General features: G+C 41.4%; 2 protein-coding genes and 2 long non-coding RNA genes across 4 annotated transcripts; 3 read left to right on the top strand and 1 right to left on the bottom strand.

Moving 5' to 3' along the window:
- Positions 1-588: 588 nt before the first annotated feature.
- On the top strand, positions 589-3,113 carry LOC122046286. Its single transcript, XR_006130251.1, has 3 exons — positions 589-1,583; positions 1,655-1,755; positions 3,054-3,113. It is a non-coding gene; the product is annotated as an uncharacterized LOC122046286 (long non-coding RNA).
- A 131-nt stretch (positions 3,114-3,244) lies between these two features.
- On the top strand, positions 3,245-3,554 carry LOC122049271. Its single transcript, XR_006130902.1, has 2 exons — positions 3,245-3,306; positions 3,391-3,554. It is a non-coding gene; the product is annotated as an uncharacterized LOC122049271 (long non-coding RNA).
- A 1,140-nt stretch (positions 3,555-4,694) lies between these two features.
- Positions 4,695-6,082, bottom strand: LOC122049270 (probable carboxylesterase 15). Its single transcript, XM_042610678.1, has one exon. It carries the CDS (start codon positions 5,887-5,889, stop codon positions 4,852-4,854), a length of 1,038 nt encoding a protein of 345 aa, XP_042466612.1. The 5' UTR covers positions 5,890-6,082; the 3' UTR covers positions 4,695-4,851.
- A 1,472-nt stretch (positions 6,083-7,554) lies between these two features.
- On the top strand, positions 7,555-8,794 carry LOC122049269 (probable carboxylesterase 15). Its single transcript, XM_042610677.1, has one exon. It carries the CDS (start codon positions 7,696-7,698, stop codon positions 8,701-8,703), a length of 1,008 nt encoding a protein of 335 aa, XP_042466611.1. The 5' UTR covers positions 7,555-7,695; the 3' UTR covers positions 8,704-8,794.
- Positions 8,795-18,268: the final 9,474 nt, after the last annotated feature.

Here is an 18,268-nt window from a genome sequence, read left to right as displayed (position 1 = left end):
ATACGAGTCTCACTTTTAATTTTATCTGATATTTTACTTCAAAATATATATTCGATGAAGTAATACGTTATAAAATAAAATTTATATAGCTAAGTGGTGAAGTAATAAGTAAATGGATTAAAATTTGTGGTAGGTAGGGCTTGAACCGGTTTACCTTTTTTCCCAACCCCTGCTAAAACCCAATTCTGCCAAAAGCTTCGATCCTATCTCATCTTTCTCCTTCGCTTTTTATCCTCGACGCGTGACGGCCACCCAACGAACAACCTCACTTTTTCTTCCCGACGCATGACGACCACTCGACTGCAACCTTCTCTTTCGTGTTCACCTACTACAAGAAAATTAGGATTTTACAACACTTAAAAGACAATATTTTTTTAAAAAAAATATTATCTTTTATTTTTTTATAATACTTTTCACTAAAATCGTTGTTTATATTTTATATTTCTTATAAAAGATAATGCTTTTTTAAATAAGTGTTATCTATTAGTATTTTTTTAAAAAATCAAAGGTAATGTTTTACAAAAAAAAAATGTATTATCTATGAACGTTTTTTTTTAATATCTATAAGAAGGGTTGCCCAAAACCTCCCTGGCCGAAAACTTCACAAGTGTTGTCCAAAACCTTCCTCGTCGAAAACTCCACGAAATTAAAACCTAGCCTCTCAAACTCATGTCCGTCGAAACTCCACAAAAACGCATCTCTGCCGAAACTCCACAGAAATCTATCTCCACCGAAACTTTCCTCCCACTGCCCGCACCTAACCTCCTTCGTGACCTAGCCTCATCTGCCACCCCCACCAGCGACCTAGCTTCCTCCTCCACTCCGTCGTCGCTCTTCTTCGTTGCCGTTTTCTTTAACTCTTTTTCTTTGCGGTTGTCGTTCACTATTTTCCCCTATGCCAGACGACGACGAGGGCAGAGGAATCAGGAGGGATTTTTTTTTTCGAAGTTAGGTAACATTGACAACACTTGTTAAAGACGAAACCACTTGAGGGCAGAGACATGGGCAAGTCGGAAGAGGTTCTGAAGGCTGCAAATATAGACGAGGAGGCGGAGGGGGCAAACAGCCATATAGGTAAGGAGGCAAGCAGTTTATTAAAAGCTTCTACGAGCAGCTTCGCCTCCAGCAGAGGATTACTCCAATGACTCCGGTGTAGAAACGATTCACTTGTCTTCCTCTAATCCTGAAACCCTCGTTTTTGCTTTTTCAAGTCTGATTGGGAATTTGATTGAATTTCTTTAGTGGAAAATTATGCAAAGTAATAGATTTTACCTTTTGGAACACTCGCATGGCTTCTTCTTGAGTCTTTTCATCTTTTCTCATCCATTTTGTTCTTTTTTTTGAATAGTCACAGAGTTTATTCATTTGATTGCTCTTTTGAATGAATAAATAGGCTGAAACAAAACAACTCATATATGAACAAACTGTTTGCTTTCTTCATTTGCAACTTTTGCAGTAGATTTGCCTTGCGATAGTGATGTTTTTTTGTAGTCCCTTTGACTTGGGTAGGCTTTTCCTTCGTGATCGGCTTTGTGAAGGCAGTGAGGAAGTTCACTTCGCCGAGAGCACAACACAAGAGATTGGTAACGCCTCTTTTTTTGTAATCAGTGCTTCTCTTGCCCTTGGATTATCTCAATAGGATGTTCTGTTACAGGTCAATAAGAATGCTTTCTTACTGAAATCAATAGATAAATTGTTTCTGAAGGGAAGGAATGAAGTAAATAATGCGGTTCTCTGAAAGAGCTTATGCAAAAGGTACTGCTACAGATATTTTTCTCCTTCAATGCCACATTATATGTTTCATATTCTCTAATTCTATGAAGGTTGGTCAGATGATATGACTGAAATTTGTCAATATATACTTTAACCCGCTTGACAAAATTCAATTTTTACTGTGTACGGCTATTGTTGATAACTGGATGGCTAAGATGGATGGCAGAGGAATTTTTATCATATTTTTAATATTTAGAACTATAAGTTTATCCTGATAGATTAACATACAAAAGTTATATGTACTAAATCTAATGTTACTGGATCTATTTTCTAAGTGCTATCCGATAGGAATATAATCTTTAAACATGCTCTAAATGGCTAATTGGTATTGTTGTATTGATTTACCATTTATCTCATGAATTTAAACTAACAAGGGAGTAATGTGATCAAACACTTTTTAAAATGGTATATTATTTCTTATAGAACAAGCCATCTCGAATAAAGAATAATGCCTTAAGAGCCGTAATTTTGTTTCAAATCATTTACTGATCATCTCAGTATTTGATCGGCATAATAAGAGGTTAGCACTTCAAACATACCGATCTACATATCTTAACTTTGTTCCAAACCAAGTAGTGAACTGTCGAAAGAGGATCTAAATACTAATCTAAATGCTTTACAATATCTTGTTCCTATTTTAAACATCAAGAGTCAAGAGCTAAGGAAAAAGAAGCCAAGAGAATGGAGAGTATACCTAGAGAAGATGAAGGCTTGCAATTAATCCTCTTATTGGGTTTATGAAGTTATTTCTCAAAAGCTCAATCATTTGATTCCCTAACATCATTATTTGTTTGCTCAATTGATTTTATTGTAAATTGAAGAGTTTGAATGTGTGGGCTTATAATAAGCTTTCACATCATCAAGCATATCTTGGGTGAAGCTATTGAATGTTGTTAATTGCTCACATTTTCATGCATGCATCTTTTTGTCTTACTGAATTCTTTTTATGCATCTATATTTTCTATTAATATTAGATAGAAGTTGTGTCTTGTTGATTATTTGAATAACAGATTATTTTTTATGACTGAATTGTACATTCATGTATTCCATGAATTCTATTTGTTACTATCTGCATGAGTTTCAATATAAGAACTTTTTTCACTGTCTTATCTGTTGGTTGTCAAATTGTTGGAAGAATTTCTTGTAAAACATTATGTATTGTGAACGGAGACTATGCTTGGCAAACTATTGTGACCAAGTACGTAGTAGATTATACTGATTTTGAATGCATTCAATTCATTATAGGTTGTAAAAATAATTTTCTATTGTTTACAATGTAGTGGGGTCAAGATATACAATGCATCAAGGGGTATTTCAAAAGGACCGGGTTTTAAACAATTGACAGTATGTATTGTGACTATGTATTTAGACGACAATTAATAATTTTTATTATTTGGATTGTGACTTATTGTATAACATTTTCAATTTCATTAGGGTAATCTTAAACAAAATGGTGGTGTTGAATGTGGCTATTGTGTGATGCGGTACATGAAAGAGATAGTCTTGGATGAAGATTCACAATTGGAGAGAAAGGTGAATTTCTTCTTTATGAAATATTTTCTTTATAAAATATTGAGTCATTTTTTATTGATCCTCAAACTTCTGTTAATGTTTCAGTTTGCAGCATCAAAAAATAAACAGTATTACAATCAATCTCAGTATGATGAAGTCAGAAGTGAATGGAGTGAATTCGTCTATTTCTATGTGGGTGCCTAAGTGTAGGCTATGATATAAATTGTAGACATGTATTTAGAGATTTATGTACAAAAGTTTTTGGGTTATGGTTAAACATGTCTCTTATGAATACACTTTTGGATTGTATTTGATACATATTTGTGATATATTTGTTTAATTTTGGTGGAAAAAAATATTGTGTTGTAATAAAATATTATAATATAATTTTTTATCAATTAAAATTGTATTGCAGTAAAATATGGTCAATTACTTTGATACTATAAATAAGTGATGAAGTAATACAACAAAAAAGACTTCGCTAAATTTAAATAGTGGTGTAGTTAAAGAAATTATTTACTTCACTACTGATCAAATTTATGAAGTAGTTCGTATAAATAACTTCACTACATTGATTCTTTTGTTGTAGTAAAATATACTCTATTACTCCTATACTATGATGAAGTAATACAATAATAAATACTTCAACTAAGAAAAATTATGCAGAAGTAAAATTAAATATTTACTACACAAGAATTCAAAAATTGTGAAGTTGTATACCTAATTTACTTCGTCAAACAACGAAACATATGAAGTAATATATTATCAACTACTTCGGTCATTTTACTAGTCTCGGTGAAGTAATAGAGTTTTTTTACTTCGAAAACGGTCTGATTTTGAACCGGTTTTGGACCGGTGATAGATTTCGGTAAACGTGTGGTGAAGTAAAAAATTGATCCTTTTACTTCACGTGCGTCTACTTCGGTAATTATCTACCTATTACTTCGGATAATATTCGAAGTCTATTGTCGATTTTCACATAGTACATATTAGTTTTATTTATGACAGTCGAAGGGACTAGTTGACTTAAGTCAAATGAATTATTAGGCTAAGGGAATCTCTAATCGTAAAGTTATAGAGGATTTTTTTTCAATATACTATATCAAAAATATAAAAGCTTATTATTTTTCTCATTATCAAAAAGCCTCCTTATAATTTTTTTATTAAATTATACATCTCTATTTCGTATAATCCCATCCATATAATTAATTTTGAAAGAAAAAAAATAGATTCAAAATTCCACTGCTGTTTTAATAAAAACCTCAAATTTGGAGATCATTTGATTTTTTTTATATTCAACTTTTTTTTCCATTTTACAAAGAAAAAAAATATATAAAGAGTCAAATAAAACTAAGGTGACTAGACTATTTATAATATTATGCGTTATATAATGTCAAAAGACAAGGGTCTCTGTGTTGAGCGTTGACCAAATTTCATAAATAATAATACAAGATAATAATTTTATAATAAATAATAATAATAACAATAGTAAATATCACTTATGATTGCAATAATCGATTTATTGAAAATAAAAATGAGAACGGCGGCGATTGACGGCGGTGGTGATCAGTGTCGCGCAACGAAGCGTTTGATGGCGAGGAGGAGCTCGTCGGTGCGCTGGCCGGTGATGGGGTCGTTGTCAACGGCGAACTTGTTGAGGTAAAAGGAGTGGCTCACTTCCCGGCTCACCACCACCTCCACTTCGTTACCGGCCTTCTTCATCGCCTCGCAGTACTCCAAATTGGTGTCGCGAATCAGGTCCTTCTCCGCCACGCCCACCAGGAAGGGAGGCAGCGCCACCTTCTCCAGAGGCGGCGCCGCCTCCCCCATAGGGCAGGTGTAGGGGTGGTCCTTCGTGGCGCCCTCCGGAAGCCCCAGCTCCAGGAACTTGTCCAGCATGTCCAGCGTGAAGAAGACCGAGTCGGACTGCTGCTCCAACTCCGACCGGCTCCGGCTAGACCTCACGAACCCCGGGTGGAGCGGAACGCCGCCCGCCACCCGGAGCGGCGCCCAGAACTCCGGCGACTCTGCCGAAGCGCGCGCCGCCACCTGGTGCACCAGGTTCCCGCCGGAGCTGTCGCCGATGAGGAACACCCGGGAGAAGTCCGCCGCGGAACCGAGTAGCGTGTCGTCCGTTCCGGGTGCAGCGCCGCGCCCGCGGGCGAGGTCGCGGAGGCGGAGCAGGGCCGCGTACCCGGCGTCGATGGCGGCAGGGAGGCGGTGCTCGGGCGCGAGGGGGAGCTCGACGGAGACGACGACGGCGGGGAGCGAAGCGGCGAGGCGGGCGTAAAACTGGTAGTACATGAACCACGAGCTGTGGCTGATGCAGAAGCCTCCGCCATGGAAATGGAGAAAAACAGGGATCTTCTCAGGCCGCGGCCGACCGCCTGCCGGGAGGTAGAGTCGGAGCGAGGGGCTGCCGGGGAGGTCGTGGAGGGTGACGCCGTCTCGTGGGGTGAGGAAGGGAGCGACTGGGGTCATGAGGAAGAGAGCCTCCGGCATGCCGGTCCACGTCCGGTCGACGGAGCCGTCGTCGAGGATCCGGAGCCAGCCGGAGACCTCGTCCAGCACCACCGTTCCTCTGTACTCCTCGACGGCAGCCATGTTGATCGGCAACAACAAATTAGCAACGCCCTCAGCTCCGATCGATCAATTTGCGATGGATGGAATCGATATGAGCAATGAAGAAGCCCAGAGGATTGTTATAGAACAATCTGAAAGGTGGGTTGGTGGAGCTGAAAGGCCTCTTAATTTCCATGCTTCTTCATCCAAGTTCAACTGTAATTTCTTCCTTTTTTTAAGTCTCCTCCTTTTTTTGGAAAGTTGTGTGAGAGGGATTTTTGATTTGATAAAATCATACATTTTGAAGTTTGAAGTCATAATTGCACACTAACAAGTTGATCAATTAATTCATAAGTGCTCAAAGCGATAGTTAAATAATCCGAAGAACAAAAGTGTGGAGGTTACTAGGAAGTTACAAGACGGTTTCCATTGAAATTGGTGAATGAAATGTTAAAGAAGAGTATTTGGTGATTCCCATAATATGAAAGCACTTGACTTCGTCAAAGTCCAGAAAGCGAGTCCTCCGTTCTCACGGAATTTGATTCACATTGTCGACTCGGACTGCCGACACGGCTAGACCTGTCCGAGCAGAAGTGAGTCATCCTGAGCTTAGAATGGTCCACGGGGCACCCATGGACTAAGTGGAACATGAAGGTGTTGAGCATGACTTGGTGATGCCGCTCATTGTAGATCCCGCTTGGCATGATCTGTAACTATCGGTGACATAGTTGTGAGATAATGATATATAGAAGAAATGAGCTGATTGATTACGCAACTGTGTAGGTTAGGTATTTTTAATTTTTTGAGAATTGCCACTGAACTACGGTGCAATAGAAAGTATATCAAGTGTGGTCAATAAAATGGATTGAGATTATCAATTTTTTAATAGAAAGTATATCTTAAGATTACTCGTGCACTTAGGCTCCGTTTGATTTATGGGATAGAATTAATGATGTTTGATTTATGAGATAGGATTAATGGTATAGTTAGGATAAAGATTAATGGTGTGATAAATAATTTTGGAAGAGCTAATAATTATTTATCACCAGTGGTGGAGTCATGTTCATAGCTACCTGGGCCACAGCCCGAGTAGCCAATGGCGTGAGAAAGGAAAATATAGTGGAAGAAAGGGGAAAATATAAGAAAAATATATATCTAGCCCGGGGTAATGATGTCGGCATCGGCGGCTAGCCCGGAGCGACAACGTTGACAACGTCGACATCAAAACTTGTGGCCCACATCCTGATATCAACCTGGGTAGTTTCCCAGGGCGGGCTTCGTCATTGTTTATCACACCATTAATCCCTATACTATTAATCATATCCCATCTACCAAACATTCTCTATCATATCAATAATCCTTAACACCATTAATTCTATCCTTAGAAATTAAACGGAGCCTTAGAATTTAAAATTTAAAAATCATCCTTAAGAAATTTACCTTCCATATTTGAACCATTAGGATCGCTATGGATTGTCATTTATATTTTTGAATTTATCTTAATGTTCATAAACTTTTTTTTTATAGGATCGGTTACGTTACGTTTAGGATTAATTGGATTGGATGACCTAAATACCTAAATTAAAATATATTTATATATATATACTTAAAAAACATTGACTCATTTTCCCAAAATATGAGGAGACTTTAAAAAAAAGGAAGAAATTACACTTGAATTTGGATGAAGAAGCGTGGAAAAAACGCCTTTCAGTCACAAACCCACCTGTCAGATCAATCTATAAGAATTCTTTCATCCTTTGAACTTGTTCATTGCTCAGATCGATTCCATCAATCGAAAATTGATCGATCGGAGCCAAGGGCCGTACGAATTCGTGGTTGCCGATCGACATGAAGGTGGTGGTGGACGATGTCTCCGGCTGGCTCCGGATCTTCGACGACGGCTCCGTCGACCGGACTTGGACCGGCATGCCGGAGGCTCTCTTCCTCATGACTCCGGTCGCTCCCTTCATCGCCCCACGAGATGGCGTCACCCTCCACGACCTCCCTGGTAGCCCCTCGCTCCGACTCTACCTCCCGGCAGGCGGCCAGCCGCGGCCTGAGAAGCTCCCTGTTTTCCTTCATTTCCAAGGCGGCGGCTTCTGCATCAGCCACTGTTCGTGGTTCATGTACTACCAGTTTTACGCCCGCCTCGCCGCTTCTCTCCCCGCCGTCGTCGTCTCCGTCGAGCTCCCCCTCGCGCCCGAGCACCGCCTCCCTGCACCCATCGACGCCGGGTACGCGGCCCTGCTCCGCCTCCGCGACCTTGCCCGCGGCGCCGCGGCCGGACCGGGTGACACGCTACTCGGTTCCACGGCGGACTTCTCCCGGGTGTTCCTCATCGGCGACAGCTCCGGCGGGAACCTGGTTCACCAGGTGGCGGCGCGCGCTTCAGCAGAGTCGCCGGAGTTCTGGGCGCCGCTCCGGGTGGCGGGCGGCGTTCCGCTCCACCCGGGGTTCGTGAGGTCTAGCCGGAGCCGGTCGGAGTTGGAGCAGCAGTCCGACTCGGTCTTCTTCACGCTGGACATGCTGGACAAGTTCCTGGAGCTGGCGCTTCCGGAGGGCGCCACGAAGGACCACCCCTACACCTGCCCGATGGGGGAGGCGGCTCCGCCCCTGGAGAAAGTGGCGCTGCCTCCCTTCCTGGTGGGCGTGGCCGAGAAGGACCTGATTCGCGACACCAATTTGGAGTACTGCGAGGCGATGAAGAAGGCCGGTAAGGAAGTGGAGGTGGTGGTGAGCCGGGAAGTGAGCCACTCCTTCTACCTTAACAAGTTCGCCGTCGACAACGACCCCATCACCGGCCAGCGCACCGACGAGCTCCTCCTCGCCATCAAACACTTCGTTGAGCGACACTGATGACGATCGATCGCCCGCCGCTTTCATTTTCATTTTCAATAAAATCGATTATCTTGACCATAATTGAATAAAATATCACTCTTTCTATCTACTGAAGTAATTGTTTATTCGCAAAATAAGTATGCAATTGTTTTGAAGAACTTTGATTCCGATCATCACACAGAATACAAGAAAGAAGGCCCGCGTTGATCAAAGTAACCATTAAATCAGGAAAATAATTCACAAAAAGATGGATGACAATTTAAAGGGTTATTTGCCATACCTTGAGATAATCTTGTTCTTTCTTTTTCGTCTTTCCAGACTTCAACAAAAACATGTATTGATTATTGATGTGACCTGCCAAACATGGCGAAAGCCAACTTGATTTTGAAGTCAATACGTAAATGTATTAAGAAATGCAATCCATTTTGCAAGATAAGACACGCTTAGTATATCTTATTATTTTATTAAAAATTTAAATTCTTTACTATTGATTGATGGATTTCAAATTAATATTTTTTTTTCTAATAACATCAAGAAATCTATAGTTGAAGACTCGGTTATAATATATTATTAAAAAAAAATCTTATTAATCAATTAAAAATTTAAAATTGAAGATAATTACATGACGTATCATTAATAATTTTTCTTATTAATGAATCACATATCTAGAATTTGAGACTTAGCTATTACATATTATTGAAATTTTTTTTTAATAATAATCAATTAGGAATTTAATATCTCTTTGCTGTCATATTTTAGGATTTACAACACTACAGACAGAGAAGTTTCTATAAATACCTTAGGTCTGTGACACTAGAAAGCATACTTTTCTATTCTTTTTTGCTAAGATCAAGTATGATATATTTGTTGGGATCTTAGATGGCTAGAGGGGGGGTGAATAGCCCCTTCAAAAACTTAAACAAAACTTCTACACAGATAATTGTTAGCACAGCGGAATTAGACAACTAAAAGAAAGAAAAACACAAGCACACTAACACTAGGATTTACGAGATTCGGGGATAACTTGCCCCTACTCCTCGGCGTGTCCGTAAGGTGGACGACTCCTTGATCTTCGGTAGATCGCACCCCGGATAACTTCCGGCTACAAATCCTCCTTCTCGGTGGAGTAACCTCCCCACAACGTCTCAAGAAATATCTAAGTTAAAGCACGAGACTTACAGAAGCTCGGTGGCAAAGGAGAATAAAAATGCTTACAACCACGCGAGGATCAGTAGCAGAACAGATATCGCAGTTCACCCGAGAGCTCAAGAACTTCGCACAACAGCACAGACTTTTCTTTCAAGCTTTCTTGTTGTTGTTCTATTCTCTCCTCTCGCTGTTTTTACTGCTTCTCAAACCTGATCTCTGCTGTCACCGATCTGGTCCAAAACTGCGCAAATCAGCGCTGCAGCCAATCCCTCTTCCTCCTTACCTGGTTCTCTGAACTCACACCAATGATATCACAGTCATCACTGGCGTCTTCTGAGCTCGAACCAATCCCCAGGAGTCAAGCAGATCGCAGCCCAATCGCAATCAGAAACCCAGTGAACGTTGATGCCTCAAATGCATCAGTTGCAGCAAATCACAGTGTAAAGAGCACTTGTCTTCTTCTCTTAATGAAGCTCAATTTGAATTCAACCATGAGAGTATGACCTGCAACCTGCAAGCTAAAAAGACTCACAGCAGATGGTTAAAAACAGATGGGTGAAAACAAATACGGCAATCAGAAAAAGTGCATGCAAAATAAACAATACCGTGGATCGGTGCGGGCCGATCCACGCCGATCATCGCGATCGGTGCGGACCGATCGAGCACTAATCTGATCGGTCCCGGACCGATCAGATGTCGCTCTTTCAAATCGCGCGACTTATGATCGATGCGGACCGATCGGGCACTAATCTGATCGGTCCGAGACCGATCGATGTCGCTCTTCCCAGCGCTTACGGCCTCGATCGGTCTCGGGCCGTCGGTAAAATCCTGATGAGCTCTTGATCGATTTACGATCGGTGCGGGCCGATCGATGTCGTTCGGTAGCCGATCGATTCTGATCGGTCGGCACCGATCAGTGTCAAGTTTCCTTTGGATCGGTGCCGACCGATCCGACTTCTCGACTTCGATCTGGTCGAGCCCTCTGACCTAGTCCGGAGAAACGAGCTCCCTAGCCCTCTCCGACTTCATCTGGTCCTAGAGAACGAGCTACCGAACCCTCTCTGACTCCGCATGCCAAGTTTCCTTCTTGGACTTTTCAACACCAGATGTCCGATCACCCTTGATCAATCTGGATTTTCCCTTGCCTAGCTTCACTCACCAGGACTTGCACCTAGCTTCACTCACTAGGGTTTTCACCTGGCTTCACTCACAAGGACTTTCCAACTGCCTAACATCCCAGTTAGGACTTTCTCAATCAGGTCAACCTAGTCAACCTAGATTAGTAATTAATCTGAGTTAAATATCTGATACAAACTTAAATCAGTGTCAACAGCAAAACAACATCCAGGTCAGACTGTATCAACAATCTCCCCCTTTTTGTTGTTTGACAACACGATTTAAGTTTAGATCAGAAATGCTCATATACCCATAATTTTAGGGAAATCAGGATCCTCCCCCTAAGACGGATATACCTTAGTTATCTTCTCCCCCTTTTTCATATTGACTTGATGAAGTCAATTCATCACTTAACTTAGTCGAATAGGTGCGAATTAGGTAAGAGGATTCAAAAAGACTCAAAGTCATCCTCTCCCCTTAAATCAAAGTCATCCTCTCCCCTTAAATCAACCTTTCATTCATTACTAAACTTAGTTATCCTCTCCCCCTTTGTCAAACACCGAAAAGGAGCGAACAAGGTAAGATAACTTAAAGAGCTCCCCCTTAATCCATACTGTCCTCTGCTTAATCCCCCTAGAGTTCCTTCTAAGTGTATTTTAGGACAGTAAATGAATAAAGAAATAAAAGACATATGAAGAGTATAGTAACAACCAAGAAAAGAACAGCAAATATATAAAGAGGAATGAGTAGCGTAACAGTAAGTAGCATACAACCAGGTCAGACATAAGTATCTAGCAACCATCATCCAAAACATACAATCAATATGATATCATAGAACAGTGTGTCTCAGTCAGCCTCCTCATCATGAGGAGCATCAGCAATATCAGCGGGAGGAAAGGATCCCTGAGGTGGCAAGCCGCTGCTCGAAGATGGATAGCCCGGGAAATCCTGCGGAGGTGGATATCTGGCCATCCAGTCCATAATCGTCTGATGGGTCGCCAGCTGCTGACTGCGCAAATCATCGTAGCGCTGGTCAATCCGGACGCGTAGCCCATCGAACTCAGCAGCCATCATCTCCTCGTGGCGATCAAATCGGCTCTCCAACTCAGCGATCTGCCAGCGCAGATCTGGATCCGCCTCGCCATATGCAGCGGCAGCAGCAACCTGTCGTCGAGGTAACTCACCTAGTGCCCTCCCATCCTTCCACCTAACTGCCCCAGCCTGTCCTAATATTCCAGACTTGGAAAATGCACGTTTCCCAAGTCGACAATCCTACCTAACCATCTTTACTATCCTCCCCTTAGAGACGTCAATACCCAGGGTCTCAAGCCAGTCAGTAATTACATGCCCATAAGGCATATAGATGGTGTAACCGCTTGGCTCGCTATGGGATATGATAGAAGTATAGACACTCGACATGATATCAAAGTCAAGACGCCTACGCAACCCATAAAGCATCAGACAATGATACGGTCGAATCTCTGCCAATGGTTTAGAGGTAATAGGTAGAAGACAGTTTGTGACAATTTTGAAAAGAATGTAATCAGGAGCAGAAAGGCCAAGGGCTGCAAATGTAGGAAAATCGACATCTAACTCATCTAATCCATCCGGTCTCGGATGTCCAAAGAAGTACTCATAAATCGAGTCAGATGAGACATCAAGAGGATGAGGCACGGGTTCAGGCAAAGCAGGATAGAATGAGAACACCGTCCCCGAACACATACGACAGCCTAAATAATCAAAGAAGGCAATTAAGCTGAAATCAACGTTTTGCTTAGCCACTCTTGATCTATAACTACCATCAATAGTCTGATGAAGGTTGTTATAGAATTCAGAAACTAGGTCAAAGTTGATATCCCTCTCTAAATATACCAAGGAATCAAGTTTATAGTAGGCGATGGTCTCCGTAATCGCTGGACAAAACTCATTCATGTAGTTTTTATCGACTGATCTACATGGGAGCAACTTGAAGGTCCTTTCCTTAAAGGATTTTTCAAACTGTTGGTTGAGGAATCTCCCCGAACTGGACGGTTGAGGTCGGGAGGTTTCTTTGGACTTGGATTTATCTTTGGACTTGGAAGTACCCTCACCTACTGGTTTCTTCCTAAGGGGTTAGCAATGTGGTAAAATGGGGCAATGAGTGAGCACCGGAGCCACCAACAATCAAGAACCGAGACAACAGAACAACAGAAGATTCAGTGAGAAATGAAAACACAATGCCAAGTTCTAGAGAGGTAAGAAGTTACCTTGGTGCCATTTGAACTTTAGGCTAGGGCTTCCGAGGGCTAGAGCTTCGGCTAGGGTTTGGCGTGCAAAGAGAAGAGAAAGGGTGAGCTGGTGGGAAGAGTCGGCTAGGGTTTCGCGTGAATGAGGAAAAGAAGGGATCGGGAGGTTTTAAGGGTTTAGATGGGTGTACAGTGAAGAAATGATCGGACGGTTGTCCGATCAGAAGGTATCAGAAGCCTCCTGATCGGTCCCTGGACCGATCCAGGAACATCCTGATCGGTCCACGGACCGATCAGGAGACGATCAGTACTCACTGATCGGTCCCTTGACCGATCAGCGAGATTCCTGATCGGTCGGTAGACCGATCAGAGATTGATCAGTGGCTTTTATGCCGAGTTGATCTGATCGGTCTCCGGACCGAAAGGGATCAGTAGCAGGCTCGAGCGTTCCAGGCTGACCTGATCGGTCCGTAGACCGATCAGTGTCTGATACTAGTATCTCCCGTAATTTCAGTAACTGAAAATAGTAATTTCAGTAACTCGTGTTCGATAATTCGTGGAAGTTTCTCTAGGAAAACTTCCAAGTTCAGAGCCTAGAACCTGGAGGATCTACAAGCATAACTCTTACCTAAAGGTTATGGTCTGAACTTGTTTATGGCCTTAAGGTTGCAGACATTTAGAAAACAAACAACTTAAGGCCTGTAAATTGAAATTTTTCACCTTTGTTATGTACAGTTTCAAGTTTGTCAAAATATATTCAAAATGCTAGAATTACTTCAATAGCCTGTCTTATTTTTCATTCAAAATCATGAACAGCCATATCAAACAACCCATTAATCAAAATCAGATCAAATCTAGGCAAAGGCCCAACCAAGTTTCCTTGGTTGGAATATATGAGTAAGATCTAGGAACCAATTACACATGAATTATGTAATGGTGTTCCCCATACTCAATTAATGTCTCTTCAACCTAATTATTCAAGAGATGCATGATACATTTTGAATAATTTGGTTGTTCCTAGCATCTCACCCCATTTCTAGCAAACAAAAATATTTTGTTAAACCTTATAGTTTGTGTGAGATGTTCCCAAGTTGCCCAAATTATTGTCCCAATTACTCTTGTCATTTTAATAGTCCTTATTGATCATGGTGAAGTTCTAATGACCTAAGGAGCCAAACACATTCCCAACTCCCTCCTTAAATGACTAAATTCATTCTCCGGAAGGGGTTTGGTGAAAATATCAGCTAGGTTTGACTTTGACTCAACATATGTGAGTGCAATGTCTCCCCTAGCTACGTGATCTCTTATGAAGTGATGACGCACTTCAATGTGTTTGGTCCTCGAATGATGGACTGGATTTTTAGTTAGGTTGATCGTGCTAATGTTGTCACACAACACTTGCACTCCCTTATACGAAAGTCCATAATCTTCTAGAGTGTGAATCATCCACAACAATTGTGATACACTCTCTCCCATGGCAATGTATTCAGCCTCGGTCGTGGAGAGAGCAACACAATGTTGCTTCCGACTTGACCAACTAACTAATGATGAACCTAAGAATTGGCAACCCCCACTAGTGCTTTTCCGATCCAATTTGCACCCAGCATAATCGGAATCGGTATAGCCTATCAAGTCAAAAGACTCTGTACGAGGGTACCATAGACCTACTCGAATTGTGCCCTTAAGGTATCTCAATATTCTCTTAACTGCAATTAAATGAGATTCCTTGGCACAGACTTGATATCTAGCGCACATGCCCACAGCAAAAAGTATGTCTGGTCGACTAGCTGTGAGATATAGAAGACTACCAATCATGCTTCTATATTGCGTTAGATCAATTGGTTTTCCACTCTCATCATTGTCAAGGCGAGTGTTTGTCGCCATTGGAGTGGACACTTCCTTAGAGTCACTCATATTGAATTTTCTAAGCATCTCTTGAGTGTATTTTGTCTGATGGACATAAATTTCATCTCGAGTTTGTTTGATTTCAAGTCCGAGGAGGAATGTCAACTCTCCTACTAGACTCATCTCAAACTCACTTTCCATGTGAGAAATGAATTCATTCAAATAGCCCTTGTTATTTGAGCCACAAATTATGTCATCGACATACACTTGGGCTACAAAAATGTTTTCACCATCTCTACGCAGAAATAGTGTTGGGTCTATTTGGCCTCTTACAAAGCCCTTTTCTAATAGGTAAGTTGACAACCTTTCGTACCATGCTCGAGGTGCTTGTTTAAGCCCATAAAGAGCTTTCTTGAGCTTGTACACGTGGTTTGGAACTTCGGTATTCACAAACCCCGGTGGTTGTTCAACATAGACCTCTTCTTTGATGAATCCGTTTAAGAAGGCCGATTTAACGTCCATTTGATAGAGCTTGAAACCTCTATGTGCAGCAAAAGCTAGCATCAAACGAATGGACTCTAATCGGGCCACGGGAGCATAAGTCTCATCATAATCGAGACCTTCGACTTGACTATAGCCCTTGGCTACAAGTCTTGCCTTGTTTCTTACAACTTCTCCCTTTTGATTTAACTTATTTTTGAAGACCCATTTAGTTCCAATAATGGTGGTCTTCTTAGGTCTAGGAACTAAGTCCCACACTTGGCTCCTTTCAAATTGACCTAACTCATCTTGCATAGCTAAGATCCAATCAGGATCGTGCAATGCCTCATCAACTATTTTTGGTTCAATCTCTGAAATCAATGCGACTTCATTAGACTCATTTCTAAAGAATGACCTAGTCCTAACCCCTTGTTGGATGTCTCCCACAATTTGGTCTTGGGGATGACTAGTGGCTAACCTAGACTGCCTTGGTGTTGGCGGTGCCTCATGAGTGGTCTCACTCGGCACAGGTAAGGACTCAATATCAGGCAAAGGATCAGATTGAGTTCTTTGTTTCCTTTGCTCATCAACATCAGAGTCAACTTCGACTCGTTCTTCATTTTGATCATTCAAACTTAGATTTCTAAGTTCAAATTGAATTTCTCCTACATCCCTTGGTTGATCATTTAAGTTAGGGATTTCTTCAAAAGCTACATCAGAGGACTCTTCAATCAATTTAGTCCTATTGTTGTAGACTCGATAGGCTTTGCTGGTAAGAGAGTACCCGACCAGTATCCCTTGATCAACCTTAGCCGTGAACTTCCCAAGATGATCCTTGGTGTTCAAGATAAACACCTTACAACCAAACACCCTAAGATGTTTAATTGTAGGTGGTTTCCCAAACCAAAGTTCATGGGGAGTCTTTCCTAAAAACCTATGTATTAAAACTCGATTTTGCACATAGCAAGCTGTATTCACAGCTTCAGCCCATAAGTAGCTCGGTAGTGAGTACTCATTGAGCATGCTTCGTGCAGCCTCTTGTAGGACTCGGTTCTTTCTCTCCACAACCCCATTTTGTTGTGGGGTCCTTGGAGTAGAAAACTCATGCCTATATCCCTTTTCTTGACAAAACTCTAAAAACCTATGATTTTGAAATTCCCCACCATGATCACTTCTAATGGTTTTAATTGTTGTCGATTTTTCATTTTCAGTTCTTCTACAAAAGGAAATAAAAATATCTATAGTTTGGTCCTTATGTTTCAAAAAGAAAGTCCATGTGTATCTAGTAAAATCATCAACGATTACCAAGCAATATCTACTTCCATTCAATGATATTACACTACTGCAATCAAATAGGTCAATGTGCAATAAATCTAAAGTAGTAGATGTACTTACAGTGCTTTTACCTTTATGAACACCTTTTGTTTGCTTACCCTTTTGACATGCATCACATAGTTTGGTCTTGTGGTACTTGATGCTGGGTAAGTCTCGCACTAATCCTTGGTTGGCCAACTTCCGGATGTTCTTCATGTTTACATGTGCCAACCTTCTATGCCATAGCCAAGACTCTTCTTCTTTCGACATGAAACACTTAATCAAAGCATTAGTAGCACTTTTAAACGATACTTGATAAATAACCCTTGTGCCTACTAGTACTGTGTCAAGTGTGTCAATGTGTTTAACCAAACATTGACTTGAATGAAATTCAATTGTGTAACCCGTATCACACAATTGACTGACACTTAGGAGATTAAAAGTCATCCCCTTGACTAGAAGGACATTCTTGATATGGAGACATTCGGATATATGAATGTCTCCAACTCCTACAACCTTAAGGCTACCATTATTGCCAAAAGACACATTACCTCTACTTTTATTTTGAATGGTTGTAAACAGTGATCTGTCCCCGGTCATGTGCTTGGAGCATCCACTATCAACAAACCAAGTTGATAGATACTCCCCCTCGACCAATGCCTACAAGACACGGAAGATAGAGGTTTTAGGTACCCAAATCTTGGGACCTAATGCTTCTACAACAAAAGACCTAGGAACCCATGCCTTGGTCATACCTTTCCTATTTCCATGAGCCCTAGAAACATGTGATCTACTATTTTGAGTTCTGGACATTAGAGAAATGAAACTCGACTCCTTGGGTTGATACCCTAGCCCGGCCTTGTTGTAGACTGCCCTTTGGGCATTTAGAATCATGTCTAGAGTCTTAGAGCTAGTTGAGAATTTCTCAAGCATTTTCTTGAGTTTCTCAACCTCACCCTTTAACGCCTTGTTCTCATCCTCAAGGACTTCTAGATGTAGGTCATCGACCTCATCTTCCCTAAGGGTCCTTAAGGTTTTTACTTCTTCTTTTAACATTTTATTTTCTGTTTTTGACTTTTTAAGCAATGTAGATAAGTGAGTGATAGTCTTATAACACTTTTCTATATGAGAAGAGGTTACCTCTTCATCATCCGACGATGATGAAGCCGCGGTTGAAGCGTCGCTCGAATCTCCCTCACTTTCGGAGTCCGAAACCTCCCTTGCCATGAGTGCTAATTGTCGGGTGCTCTTTTCCATCTTCTCTTCTTCCTCTGATGAGCTTGATGAGGACTCATCCCAAGTGGCCTTGAGAGCCTTCTTCTTCTTGACTCTTTCCTCCTTCTTTTTGGCTCGTTCCTCCTTCCTCTTTAATTTCGGACACTCGCTCCGAATGTGTCCTTTCTTGCTACACTCATAACATATAACATTAAATTTATCAAAATTTTGATCATTAG

Source organism: Zingiber officinale, chromosome 2B (genome assembly GCF_018446385.1).
Source record: "Zingiber officinale cultivar Zhangliang chromosome 2B, Zo_v1.1, whole genome shotgun sequence".
Classification (NCBI taxonomy): domain Eukaryota; kingdom Viridiplantae; phylum Streptophyta; class Magnoliopsida; order Zingiberales; family Zingiberaceae; genus Zingiber; species Zingiber officinale.
The sequence above is the reverse complement of the archived record's forward strand: the minus strand, read 5'-3'. Positions and strand labels throughout refer to the sequence as shown.